The sequence below is a fragment of the Saccopteryx bilineata genome, chromosome 2, assembly GCF_036850765.1.
Source record: "Saccopteryx bilineata isolate mSacBil1 chromosome 2, mSacBil1_pri_phased_curated, whole genome shotgun sequence".
NCBI classification, from domain to species: Eukaryota; Metazoa; Chordata; class Mammalia; order Chiroptera; family Emballonuridae; genus Saccopteryx; species Saccopteryx bilineata.
The window spans coordinates 38,180,401-38,194,631 of NC_089491.1; the positions used below are offsets into that span (position 1 = coordinate 38,180,401).

The 14,231-nt window shown below is 45.1% G+C and overlaps 2 protein-coding genes across 11 annotated transcripts in view; both read right to left on the reverse strand.

The window, feature by feature from the left end:
• LOC136324243 (phospholipid-transporting ATPase FetA-like) overlaps positions 1–6,849 on the reverse strand; it is a 165,122-nt gene extending 158,273 nt beyond the window's left edge. The window contains exon 1 of the mRNA XM_066256826.1: positions 6,808–6,849. The gene's annotated coding sequence lies outside the window, so the exon portion shown is untranslated. The remainder of the gene's footprint in view (positions 1–6,807) is intronic.
• Positions 6,850–8,083: 1,234 nt separating this feature from the next.
• The window catches only part of UNC13B (unc-13 homolog B), a 296,704-nt gene continuing 290,556 nt past the window's right edge, over positions 8,084–14,231 (reverse strand). For 5 of the 10 annotated variants that reach the window (XM_066256833.1, XM_066256829.1, XM_066256837.1 and 2 more), the window contains 5 exons: positions 13,258–13,405; positions 11,522–11,578; positions 10,618–10,710; positions 10,279–10,438; positions 8,084–10,117 (listed from right to left, as the gene is read on the reverse strand). In XM_066256833.1, the coding sequence (XP_066112930.1) occupies positions 9,832–10,117; positions 10,279–10,438; positions 10,618–10,710; positions 11,522–11,578; positions 13,258–13,405 (744 nt within the window). In that variant the 3' untranslated portion in view covers positions 8,084–9,831. The remainder of the gene's footprint in view (positions 10,118–10,278; positions 10,439–10,617; positions 10,711–11,521; positions 11,579–13,257; positions 13,406–14,231) is intronic. The other 5 variants (XM_066256835.1, XM_066256836.1, XM_066256834.1 and 2 more) reach the window with 1 other exon arrangement.

Here is a 14,231-nt window from a genome sequence, read left to right on the forward strand (position 1 = left end):
CGCATGTGGCCGGCCGAACAATTTTGTGCGGCCCAAGACTAATCCACAAAGTTCAAAATATTTTGGATAAAATTAAGTAAGCCTAGGGGCCTACTTGTATTTTTCATTTCTCTAGCATCCTAGCTAGATATTAGCTTAGTTAACAGCAGTTGTGATGCGAACTACAGTTTCTGGTCGTTTTGTGACACTGAGTAAACTGCATGTACGATTGTGCTTGTTGTACTGATTTTTTTTTGTTTTCAACTGCAGTGAGAAAAGTGTTGCGTAACAGTTGCCTTTTGTAGACCTAGTGCGGCCCACCGAACGGCTGTGATCTTGCTCTGCGGCCCACATGCTGAGTTGAGTTTGAGACCCCTGCCCTAGGGTAAAGAGCTCCCTAGCCTAAAGTTTTATCCAGGGCTTCAGTATTACTGTCTATTTAACATCTGTATTTGGATGTCACACAAATGTCTCAAAATCTACATGTACTGATGAGTGACTGCTTAATGGGGATAAGATTTCCTTTTGGGGTGAAAATGTTCTTGAACTAGGTAGTGATGGTTGCATAACATTGTGAATATACTTAATGTCACTGAATTGAACACTTTAAAATGTTAAGATGATCAAGTTTAAATAATGTATATTTTACCACAAAAAAATTACATTTACAAAACAGCTCTCACATACCCAAAGTCTGTGCTTTCTTTTTATTTCCTGTCTTTTACATACATCAGTTACTAGTCCTACCATTTACCTAGTCGCCCAAACCAGAAACCTAAGAGTTGTCATTGACAATGCTCTTTTATTTTTTTATTTATAATGAATCATGAAATTCTGTACCTCCTCCCTTGTTAATAGAGAATTAAGTTGGAATAGTCACCCATTTTTCTCTATCCCCAGTTTCTCCCCAAGTTTAAGTCACCATCTTTAGCCTTCTCATCTCCAGTTTTGTATCTTCTTACCCTCCCCCGAGACCCATTTCAAATGTCTTCATTATTATCTAGTCAAAGTGATCTTTCTAAAATACTATTTGTTACTTTGTTTGCTTAAAAACCTACCATTGCCTTCAGGATAAAGTCTAAATTCCCCTTCATAACCTAGCTTCTGCTTACCTTCCTAGTCTCATCACTCACTATCCTCCTGCTCAAAGCCAACTGTCCAGTAAACATAAACCAACTTCTTTTTTTTTTTAATTCTAAGTGCACATACTATTCCAACTGTCTAGAACTCCATTTCCTTTTGTTTAGACCTGGTTAAGTACTATTGAGTAACCTTAAATTTACACTGTCTTCCTCAGGATACCTTTTAAGATGCCCCAAAGATGGTCAGATGTCCTACTATAAGCCCCCATGGTACAGTCTATGTTGACTCATATCTTAACATTTATATCTTAAATTGAAATTGTCTCCTTCATAAGACCAAACTGTTTTCAAGAGTAGAGACATATATTGCCAGTGCCTAAAACAGTGCCTAGAATGTGGTATGTTCTAAATAAATATTTTTGAATGAACAAACAAGCAATGCCTTAGTAAATGCTAGGAACACACAATCCTGGAAAACTCTCCAATGAACAAAATGAACTGAGGAATGGAACTGAGACAGAGGAGGTATCAAAGGGACCAGAGGAAAAGAGGACAGAGGGAAACGGTATGATAGGATGGGATAAACCTGAAGGGAAGGGGGGAGGGTGCTATAGGAAGGGGGGCAAGGAGGATGTTGAGGGGAATATGGGGGAGGGGGGATGCATTCGGGGTGACACTAGAATCTATGTAAACACAATAAATTAAAATCAATAATAAAAAGAGAAAACTCTCCAATGGCTTCCTACCTCACTCTTTGTGTGTGTGTGTGTGTGTGTGTGTGTGTGTGTGTGTGTGTATGTGTGTGTGTGTGTCTCAGAGAGAGAGACAGGAACAGATAGGGACAGACAGACAGGAAGGGAGAGAGATGAGAAGCATCAACTCTTCAGTGTGGCACCTTAGTTGCTCATTGATTGCTTTCTCATATGTGCCTTAAATGGGGGGTGGGGGTAGGGGGGGTGGCTACAGCAGACCAAGTAACCCCTTGCTCAAGCCAGCGACCTTGGGCTCAAGCTGGTGAGCCTTGCTCAAACCCAGTGAGCCCACGCTCAAGCCGACAACCTCGGATTTTGAACCTGGGTCCTCTACGTCCCAGTCCGATGCTCTATCCACACTGTACCACCACCTGGTCAGGCACCACCTTACTCTTGTTAAAACTCAAAGTCATTATAATAGGCCACATGGTGCCTGACCAGGCGGTGGCGCAGTGGATAGAGTGTCAGACTGGGATGCGGAAGGACCCAAGTTCGAGACCCCGAGGTTGCCAGCTTGAGTGCGGGCTCATCTAGTTTGAGCAAAAGCTCACCAGCTTGGACCCAAGGTCGCTGGCTCCAGCAAGAGGTTACTCGGTCTGCTGAAGGCCCGCGGTCAAGGCACATATGAGAAAGCAATCAATGAACAACTAAGGTGTTGCAATGCTCAATGAAAAACTAATGATTGATGCTTCTCATCTCTCCGTTCCTGTCTGTCTGTCCCTGTCTATCTCACTCTCTGTCTCTGTTAAAAAAAAAAAAAAAAAAAAGTAAAAAAAAAAAAATAGGCCATATGGGCCTACATGTTATGACTTCATCTCCTACTATTTTAACCTTCATTAACTCAGTTCCAGCCACACTTTGACACTTTGACTGAAAAAGTATTTCAGCCAAGGAATCATTCAGGCATGTACGAAAAGGAAGAAAGGAGCCTCTAGTATGTACCAGGCCCTGTGCTGGGCACCTTCATATCTCATATCAGAATCTTCACAATCACCCTGGGACAAAGGCATTACTATCCTCACTTCACAGCTAAGGAGACTAAGTCTTAGAGTAGATTTTGAATTTGAATAGAGGAAAAAAGTCCAAAGCAGTAACTTTTTCCCCCCTTGACACTGGGTTTGCTGGTTAACCTGTCAGCTGTGTCTCCTCCTACCCAACTCCCTTTGTGGTGTCCTGGGAAGCTGACTTCTATGAACTACACCACCCAGGCTCCCTTACCCCTGGGCTTCTGTTTGGGTTTTACCAATGGAAGGTAATAGCTGAAGACTGGAGGACAGGAAGGAAGAAAGGTTAAGGCATTTATTTTTCTGCTTCACGTCTGTCTTACAGTTCTTACAGTGGCTGCTTAGTACTTGAGCTATAGTTCTTGTTAGGCAGTCTAGTCTCTCAGGTTGCAGCTCTAGCTAGGCTCTAGTAACAACACTCTCACCCCTTTCCCTTCAGGCTTAGGAGTGCTACTGATCTGCCACCGCTGTGTTTCATCATTCCATTCTAGCTCTTTAACACTGACCATACCTCTATAAATAGCCCTTTGGTTAAACTTCAGTTAAACACTTTTGAATGCATCATTTTTCTGCAAAGATTCTGAATGATACACTAGACTAGAACAATAAATGGCACTTCTCCTTTGCACTTCTATTTAATTGCCATTATCTACAATAGATTCTCCTCTCTTTCTTCTAATCCAAGGCTTCCTAATCTTCCAGGTCTACCTGGTCTTCCAGGAAGTACCATATTTCCCCATGTATAAGATGCTCCCATGTATAAGACACCTTAATTTTGGGGCCCAAAATTTGAAAAAAAATGTATATACAGTTATTGAACTCAAGTTTTATTCATCATAAAATTCATACAACTCTTCATCACTGTCAAAACTCCCATCCATATGCTTGTCCTCAGTTGTGTCTGATGATGAATTGCTGTCTTTTTAACAATGAGCACAAAAACAAGTGCGAAAAAGTGGGAAATGCAAGTTAAAAAAAACTACAACCACTGTGTAAGATACACCCAGTTTTTAGACCCCAAATTTTTTTGGGGGGAAGTGTGTCTTTTACATGGGGGAATACGGTATCTCTAAATACTCCATTACCTACAGAGAAACAGTGTTGTAACCACTATTGTGCTGAAGCTAGTGTGACGTATAACCCCTTATTTTACAGATGGGGAGGTGCAGGCTCCTACAAAGTCACAGTTTTACCGTGGCAGACTCAAGTCCTTTATCGAGATTCTTCCTATGTACTACTTCACTATGCTATTACACTGCACTGGGTACTTTGTAGGCACTCAATATGCTGATGATTCACTCTTAAATTTAGGCAGGGATTTTTGTTTTGTTCAATGTCAGGCTCCATGCCCATATGAGTACCTGCACATAGGATGTGCTCAGCAAATATTTATTGATTTTGAACCTGGACACAGCAAGACAAATTCCTTGGAAGTTAAACAGAATTCACAATGTCATTAATAACTATAACAACAATAATAATCCCCTATACACTTAAGAGAAAATGTATAGTTTTCAAAGTGCTTTCACATTTAAATAAGCCCATCTGATCCCTCTGAGGTAAACATGGCAGGAAGTGTTAGTCTATTTAACAGATGCAAGAAACAGACTCTGAGAAATTAAAAGTCAGGGTCCCCTGACTAGTATGTAGCAGAGCTGTATTCATGGTATTATAGCATTTCCACTATTCCATGTTGCTTACATGGCTTTGCCATTCTGCTTCTACGTACGGTATGTTCATTCAGGGACCTAGTCCAAATATTCACAATGAATAGGTGGGTCATATACTTATACTGAAAGAAGTGATTTTTACTTCTTTAAAAATCCACTACGGCCTGACCTGTGGTGGCGCAGGGGATAAAGCGTCGACCTGGAAATGCTGAGGTCGCCGGTTCGAAACCCTGGACTTGCCTGGTCAAGGCACATATGGGAGTTGATGCTTCCAGCTCCTTCCCCCTTCTCTCCCTCTCTAAAAATGAATAAATAAATAAAAAAGAAGGTTTTAATCTTTGCCCTGGCCGGTTGGCTCAGTGGTAGAGCGTCGGCCTGGCGTGCTGAAGTCCCGGGTTCAATTCCTGGCCAGGGCACACAGGAGAAGCGCCCATCTGCTTCTCTACCCCTCCCCCTCTCCTTCCTCTCTGTCTCTCTCTTCCCCTCCCGCAGTCAAGGCTCCATTGGAGCAAAGATGGCCGGGGCGCTGGGGATGGCTCTGTGGCCTCTGCCCCAGGCGCTAGAGTGGCTCTGGTCGCGACAGAGCGATGCCCCGGATGGGCAGAGCATCGCCCCCTGGTGGGCGTGCCGGGTGGGTCCCGGTTGGGGAGTCTGATTGCCTCCCCGTTTCCAGCTTCAGAAAAATACAAAAAAAAAAAAAATCCACTATGTGGTCCTGGCCAGTTGGCTCAGTGGATGGAGCATCAGCCCAGTGTGTGGAAGTCCTAGGTTTGATCCTGGTCAGGGTACACATGAAAAGTGACCATCTGCTTCTCTCCCTCTTCTCTCTCTCCTCCTCTTGCAGCCAGTGGCTCAACTAGTCTGAGCATTGGCCCCAGGTGCTGAGGATAGCTCAGTTGATTCCAGCATCAGCCCCAGATGGGCGTTGCCAGGTGGATCCTGGTGGGGGCACATGCAGGAGTCTGTCTCTCTATCTCCCCTCCTTTCACTTAAAAAAATCCACTATTGTCTACGGCCATACCACCCTGAACGCGCCCAATCTCGTCTGATCTCGGGAAAAAAATCCACTATGAGAGGTCCTTCTATTCTACTTCTGATTAGGTACATTTACAGAATACCCCCACTCTTGATAATTATAAGACCTGTTTTTTCCCTCAGAGAGAAGGGTTACCATCTGTGTGTTCTGGCAGGAAGGGGAGAGCATTTTTGATACATAACTTTCACTATAGACCAGAGCCGGGCCCTATTATAATTAGGTGCTCAAAGAGAAACAATACTTTGTCCTTAGCCTGGCCTCATCAAAGAGGAGTTAACACAATGGATTTCTTCAAAATCAAATGCACCAAGAAACCTACAAATATTTTGATTGAATGCTTTTAAAAAAAACCCAAAACTTTAGTATAGATTTCACCCTGGGTTTTAGCTATTAGGATGATCTCTAATCCTAATCAGAGCATTACAGAAACCAAGACAACATAAATACAAATCCAACCTCTTTTTCAGTCTCCATTAAATGCTGAAAGTATTGGTGCAGAAATTACTCAAAGTCCTACATACGGATCACAAACTCAAATGCCTATCAGGTACCAGGCAAATAATGTAAAGCTTAGTACATATAAGAAAATAGGGAGTAATGGAGTCTGTAATGAACTCTAGTAAGCCAATTTACCAGCTGTCACTGTGAGACACCTGTCACTGTGAGAATGTGAGCTAAAAGTTACGAGAGCTAACTTTTCAAAAAGCTGGAAATCTGCATTTTTAAAATGAGAAACCTGGTTCTAAAGAGTTAACTACTAAGCCAAATCTGCAAGCTTGTTAACCATGAACTGTCAGCCAGTCTGATTTTTCCTTATGGACTAGGTCTCCTGCCCCATATGAGAGCGCAATGGCAGCAAATGTGCCACTTTGAAGTCAAATATAGTATTAGGTTTATGCCTTCCTCTCAAAGAATCTGGATAGTGCTGGAAAAGTGGACAAAACTCCAAGTTACCAGCCTTAGCTGGGGCCTGTTCAATGAGGTAACTGGATAGACAGGTGCCCTTTGAGAGGTATCTGTGGGATAAATATCTCCTTTGCTAGGGATCTAGTCAGATATATCTTCTCTAGAGTGTCCGGAAACTCTGAATATTTGAGTACGGAGAGAAGAAAGTAACCTCGGGGAAAACAGTTTACAAGAACATATGAGGATGGACAGCTACTGGAAAGTACACAGAGGGTCATGAATATTAGGTTGTGTAGGGATAGAGGTTTTTCTTCAATGCTGGGGAAAAGAAGGCAATACTCTCTCCTCCAGCGCCACCTTCGGGGACCTCTTGCTCACCATCGCTGCGCAGTCAACTCCAGCGACGTCCATCTTAACGCATCTTTCTGCGCAGGCGCTGTAGAACTTCACGTTCCAGCCCAGGGAAGAGCCCCGCCTCCAAACACGCCCCTCCTCCCACAATCCTGCCCAATCAGGCCCCTTTCTCACTGGATTTCCAAAGGAGTCCCCTGGCTTTAAAGGAGACTGGCCTGGCTTTAAAGCACTTAGGTGCCCTGTCAGTGCTGGCAGATGGGGTCCCTGCCTTTGGGTAGATCCAGGTGGATGGGGCAGGCAGACAAGTAAATTAAAACAATGCACAATGCTGTGGGGAGGGTGTCCAGGGTAGATTGGGTCCCAAAGGCAACCAAGATGTCAGAACCTAGAAGGCAATGGAAAAGATTGCAGATATTCCAGCAAGGGGGCAGGTGTGCATAGTTGTGTGTGTGGAGGGGAGGGGGGGAGGGACAGCATGAAGGGTGACTGCAAAGGAAGTGCTTTAGAATAGCTACAGGATGGTGAAGGGTGCCTGTGTTTGCCTCTCTAAAATCAGTCAATGAATTTCAAATAAATTTTACTAAGCAAGCAAATGGAAATGAGAAACTGGGATGCTGTAGTTAGTTCCCTGATCTGTGCTCTCACTCAGTCCCCACCCCAAAAGTGGCAACAGTGCAAGTTGAGAATTGGTGAGCACTTTCCTGTTTCAGCTTCTCTGATTCCCATGCCAGGAGGCCTCACTTTTACCTTGTTTTCTCCCCTTTGGGGGTAGACTTTCTACTCCAGCTCTTCATCCTTGAATTTCCCTGCATGAAAGGCCACTGTGCTCTTCCAGGCCTACACCTCTGTCCTGTACATAGCAGCCTAAGCCCTCCACCAACCTCTGGAGACACATCTTTTCCCAGTGGGCCCCTGCCTTGTCCTTACAACCCAAGCTGTGTCTGTTCTAGAAAAAAAGCCTCATAATTCTAGAAAAGGAAAGACATAGCATGGACTAGTTTTCAATGACACATGTCATCTCCTAATCTTCTGGACCTTTTGTAAGAAGCTGATGCTGTAGGTTCCATGACTCTGTTAACTGGACTGTTTGGTCTCAAGTCAAGGCCAGGATGCTAGCACATTGGCCGCTTTACTGCTTGGTGTTGTTCCAGAGCTGCTTTAGGTCCCTCCACTTACAGCAGTGGGGCGACTGGGGGGTGAGAAGAGCAGCAAAGGCTTCTGGTTCAAAACCTACCATTATACAGGATAGTCCTTTCTGCAGCTTTCCACGCTTGAACAGAATTACAAGACCCTCAAAGGCTGCTATAAGATAATTTATTACAAACTAGCCAATAATCTCCTGTAACAATGGCACATACAATAATTAACAACAGTGAAGATGCTTAGTTTCTTGTTTCATGTAATGGCCAGTACAGATGTGGACAATGCAGAGTCCTTGGAAAGTCCAGGAAGGAAGTCCAGGAGGCTGCAAGTCCAAGGACCATGTCACATCTCTGAGCAAAGTCCTGGGAAGTCCATATGACTCCTTGAAAGTGTTTGTCTCTGACCAACCAGGGAGAGCTGAAGCCCTCCTCCATCCAGCCTGTACTGAGGGATCATAGTCCAAGCTTCTTCTGGAGGGCTGAACATCTCTGAGGGGAACAGCAGCTGACCTAATGAAAGGGAGTGAGGTCAAAGGCTAGATTCTTTCTATTAGAGGGAGGACAGCCAGAAGGCAGTGGCCATAGGTGAAGAGGGCTCCTTCTAGACTAATTTCCAAAATTTTTGGCTTTGTTCGGGGCCTCCTCAAGAAGAAAATATAGCCCTCTCTTTTAGGTCCATCAATCAGACCTCAGATGCATACACATAAGAACAGCCTGTCATACCCTGAAGCATCACTTCCTTCCCATAGGAGTGAGGTAGGGGGACTCCTGAAAAGGTGGCCTCTGGTGCTTGAGTTCCAAAGAATATTCTGCTCAAGGCTCTGAAGCACCATATGAACCTGCTTCTGCTCACAATAGATATTAACTGGGTAAGGGATTAGCATAGCTCATTTCTAGAAGGTTTCTTGTTCAGTTTCAAAGCCTTGTTCTCACCGAAGCCACACAAAACCAGTGGATTCTGCTCAAGGGAAAGTCTGAATTCTATTCTGTGTTTTCCTGTCCTGGCAATACTTCAATCAAGACTACAGGACTCGGCCCTGGCTGGTTGGCTCAGTGGTAGAGCGTAGGCCTGGCGTGCGGGAGTGCCGGGTTCGATTCCCAGCCAGAGCACACAGGAGAAGTGCCCATTTGCTTCTCCACCCCTTCCCCTCTCCTTCCTCTCTGCCTCTCTCTTCCCCTCCCACAGCTGAGGCTCCATTGGAGCAAAGTTTGCCCAGGCGCTGAGGATGGCTCTGTAGCCTCTGTCTCAGGCACTAGAATGGCTCTGATTGCGGCAGAGCATCGCCCCCTGGTGGGCATGCCAGGTGGACTCCAGTCGGGGCACATGCAGGAGTCTGTCTGTCTTTCCGTTTCCAACTTAAGAAAAATACAAAAAAAAAAAAAAAAAAGACTACAGGACTCAGTAATAATTATATGCTCCACTGACTACTTAGCCAGCCAGGTATAAGCTCCTGGCCCTCTAAACTTGTTCTAACAATAGGTACATGTGGGTCCAAATGAATAAGGTATATATATAGTATGGAGAGGGGTAGACATGAGGTGTGGAGGAATGTTTACTAAGAATGGCTGACACTTTAAGAAATGTCTGCCTCTCCGTTTATGAAAAATCTCCCTATGCAGTAAACCCCATAGCCCAGCTCCTAGCACCACACACCTGCTGGTCAGAGATTCATGACCCTTTCTGTGAAAAACCAAAGTCTCACCACCCCCAAATTTTCCTTAAATTTCCTTAACTGAAGGAGTCAGCCTCTTAATTATGAGGAGCTATGCTGGCTACATAGTAACTCCCACTGGCCTTGAACTGGCACAGGAACTTAGGTGCTGTCCCACTGGCACAGGAACTTAGGTGCTGTCCCACTGGCACAGGAACTTAGGTGCTGTCCCACTGGCACAGGAACTTAGGTGCTCAGCTCCCCTCCTCCACGGAACGAGACTCCGATTTGAGCTTCACAAACTCTCGAGCCACTTCATCATTGCTCCTCTGAGACAGAATCCGGAGAACGGTCATGCCTGTCTCATCCATGTGGATCTTCCGGCCCAATGGGCACCAGCAGGCACAGCTGCCCTTGGCTGCCACATCCCTCAGAGGCATCACAGCCAGCCCTAGAACGCGATCTTCCCGGGCAAAGCAGTAATCCTTCACACATATCTGCAACTCATAGGCTTCTGGCCCCTCTTCATTTCCCAGGAGGCTGTGAGCACAGGGTAAATGGAAGGTAGGAGGCCAGAAATGAGGGAGTCTTCAACTGAATTCAGCCACCTGCCATCAGCCCACCCCTTCTCTCCTCTCTCAAGTTTTACCCCCCAGTGAACCCCCATCCGAGTCCTGCAGGTCCCCCATCTCATAACTTACAAGTGAAATGTCTCATTGTATTTGGGGGACCAGTTGTTGCTTTTCGACTTGGTTGTGAACTTCCTCTTCTTATCACTTTGGTGTGGGCCAACCATGGTCACTTCCACAAAGGGTCGGAACATACCCGCTGTCTGCCACTTGAGGTCATTGGCAGCCACCACTGCCCAAACAAGGGAAACGTGAGGTTATCCCACCAAGTGTTCCCAGTTCTTTAGCCCCAGGTGGCATTTCCCGTGGTAGACGGCTAAGATGGAGGACTGAGTTAAGCAGTGCCTGCTTTTAACTGATGAGGCAACTGGGCAAGAAAAGGTCTGAGACATGTAAGTCCCTGCCACTCACCTTTCACTGTGACCTTGTGCTCCCCAGTTCCAGGATGTGTAAACAAATCCACCTGAATAGAGACTTCTCCAACAGGATCATCCACACCAGACCCTGAGGGACAGATGGACAGATGATCCCCCATCAGAGAAGACTTTAGGCCTAATTTTTCCAGATAAAACTAAGGAGTTAGGAGGCTACCACCCTACTCCCTGAAGCAAGAAGCAGTCACCCACAGTAGCCATGGGGAAGTGAGTATGGGAGAAGGGAAAGGGGACAAAGAATGAGGCTGTGTATTAAAATACACAAGTTAGGCTGACAAGATATTAGGCAAAACTTCTTTCAAAACTGCACCAGGAATCTCTCAGGTTCCTCAACTCTTATGTCCTAGGCTGCAGTATTTTTCATTGAAAGATGTGGGGGAAGGATAGTGCTGCCACCCTCTGTCTTTGTCTGGGAACTGCACCCACCCCATGGTCTTAATGGAACAATGTGGATCCCTTTTAGCCAAAAGCAGCAACCTCCCACTTATTCCTGATTCCTGGAGGCCCCTGCTTGGGAGGTTTCCCTGCTCAGAAAGACGTTGTCCTACTCAGATTTGAACCTCTCCATAATCCCAACGTCTGGCCAATTTGCAGGTCCCTCTCAGCAGAGGCCTCACTGTATTTTGAAAAAATATCTGTCTCTGCACCCCAGATAAAAAATTCTTTGTTGTAAGGTGAAAGGGAGGGGAAATTCTGAGGACAGAACTATTGTTAACCCCATTTCAGACTGTATGAATACAATGTCCATCTCTGAGACTTAGGGTAGAGCTTCTGAACTTTGGCACCTGGTTCCCCTACTCCCAACATAAGCGGCTCATTCTAGCTCACAGGGGATAGTATTAGTCCATGTTAGACTCACATCTACATGGTGTATAACATACCCTTTTCCGGCCGAATGTCCTCATTAGCAGTAAACCTAATACCTTTCCCATCATGTACTGAGTGAGGGCAGGAAAGTCAAGAGGTAGCAGTAGCAGTAGGACAGAGAAAGAAGAATCAGTTAGTGTTCTAAGGAGTTAACAGCCATTGAGAGCAGCTCTACACATACTCTAAGGAAGCACAAGATTGGAGTAGGGTGGAGAGAGAAGTAAAAAAGCTGAGGTTGGTGCCTGAATACTAAAAATTAGACTTCATGGGTCGAAGATCATTCACATCATGGGTAAAAGCAATAGAACATACAGAGTGAAGGTATCTGAGACCAGTGAGGTACAAAAGAGAAAGGCTGTAGGCTCTACTTTTCTAGGCCCTTAATAATAAAATAATAGGTAGAAAAATATACATATCAACTTGGATCCTCCCTTCAGTCCTCATTCTTGCTCTTACTTCATATCTGCTCATTACCGCCTCTCCTAATCTTTGTATTTAGCTCAATGTTTCTAAAAAGCCTTTCTGGATTAACTCATATCCTCCCTGATATTACATGTACTCAGATCTATAAAAGTTGTTTCTGTGTCCTTGAGCAAGGCTCATTACTTTTCCTCTCTCTTCTTCCTACACTAGACTTGAAATAAGAACAGATGTGGAAAAGGGAGCAGTACTACAGGTCTTGTGTATCTTTTCATCTTCCATCAAGTCCAGTCTAACTGCTTAGCTCTCTCTTCCTGTCCAGGTCAGCTTTATAATTGAGATCCAATGCTCAGGAAGGCCTAAGCCTTCCACTCCCTCCTCCACCAGCTTCTCTCCCTCAGGAAGCATGCCCAGGTTTCCTTGGAACAAGAAATAACACATGCAGCTGAAGGTCCATCGTGGGAAGGTCATGCTCCAGGTCAGGGTCAGAACTTAGCCGTGTCTCTGCAGATGTGTTTTGATATGGACAGGCCTGAATGGAGGCAGGGAGGGGTTCTGAGGACTGAAAGTCCTAAGAGAAAACCAGTTGCCTGGGTCTCCTATGTAGTATTAGCATTACCTATGAGGCTGGAGCTCAGTTATGCATGTGATCTGCACCCTCGTTCAACTGCTCTCATGGCTTGCCTCTCTTCTCATCCACATTGTTGAATCTGGAAAGTCTTTTGCTTTCTATTTCCAAGACAACTTCCAAGTAAAGTTCCTAAAGCTATGAGCCATTATGAGTATCTCAACCACTCATTCTACAGGCTTCCTCTCTTTGTTTTTTCTACCAAACAGGGTATGTTAATTAAGTTCAATAAACATGCACTGGCCAGGCAATGTTGGAGGGAAAAAAACATTTCGGGCACATTTTCCAGGTCCCTGTGATTCTCTTGACTGGTATGGGAATGAGGTGGGGTAAGTATTGGGTCCTCAAGGAATCCTGGAATCTGAGTTTACGACCTGCACCTGTTCACCCCTCCTTAGGCAACCTGGTGGTCCCCCGCTCCTGGGAGGGGAGATCACCATATCGATGCTGAATTTAGTGCAGACACCTGATCGGCATAGCGCACTACAGTCCAGAACTCCTGGGCTCAAGAGATCCTCCTGCCTCAACCTCCTGAGCAACTAGGACTACAGGCTTGCGCCACCATACCTGGCAGCAGGATCTGAGTTTGAAGGGATCTATGAAGAAGTACCTGGATCCTTCCTAAGGACTAGAGGACACTGACTCCCTAGAAGCAGAGATATATCAGGAAGGGAGGTGTGACCCAAAGCTCTTAGGCCTTACCCTGGGCAGTCTGTGAGCGCACAAAGGTCTTGATGAGTGTATCTGTGGTCTGTGTATACAGAGACAGGGCATAGCGTAGGGATTGCAGATCTGGGCTCTTCTCCAGGAAGGTTTTCTTCAGCCCATTGCCTCCTGCATGGAAGTATTGCTGAAAGACAAAACAGTACTTGCTACTGCCTCATCTCCTTACAGAGAGGCAGTTCCCCAACACTGTCCCCAGAGAAATGACATCTAAGCAGAGGCTCAACGAAGACGCCAGAGAGGATGGTAAGGAGAGTTAGTCATTCAATAAACAAGATCAGGAATACCACAGAGAGCTAGAGTCACAGTCTCTCAGGTAAAGATATTATTTGGGTATCTGGCAGGAAGGGTAAGGGATGGGATGGCAACATTACTGGACTGTGGTGTTTGAAGGATGGACCTATCTGGATAGGCAAAGATACGGGAATAGAAATCCAGAAGTGCTCTTTTGCCCCTCTCAGCTCTTAGAGAACTTTATACCTATGGCATACCTCTCCCAAGTGCCCTGAATCACAGTTCTTAGGTACCTGCCATATTACCACCTTTCTAGACTATAACCATCTCGAGACTAGGAACCATATCTGATTCTTTCTGTATCCTTCACAGAACACAGTACCTGGTGCATGCTGCCTCACTGAATAAATAAACGAATAGTAGAAAAAAAATTGAAAATTCAAATTACTTTATATAAAAATGAAAGAGGAGAACATCATCCAGATCTAGGGTATTAGGATCTGGAAGATTAATTCCCAGTGGAAAATATTCAGGAATGGCAATGAGGAACTAAGTGAATTGGATGTGTGCATTCAGAACCCAGGAATAAGTAAGTATTCTAGGTCCATGGTGAGTAACCTGAGACTACACAGGAGGTGCCTTTTTGGTTGTTCCCAAGTAGGAATATAGACATAGCAGAGAAAGAAACAGACATAAAAATCACTCTCTTCCGATGTGGG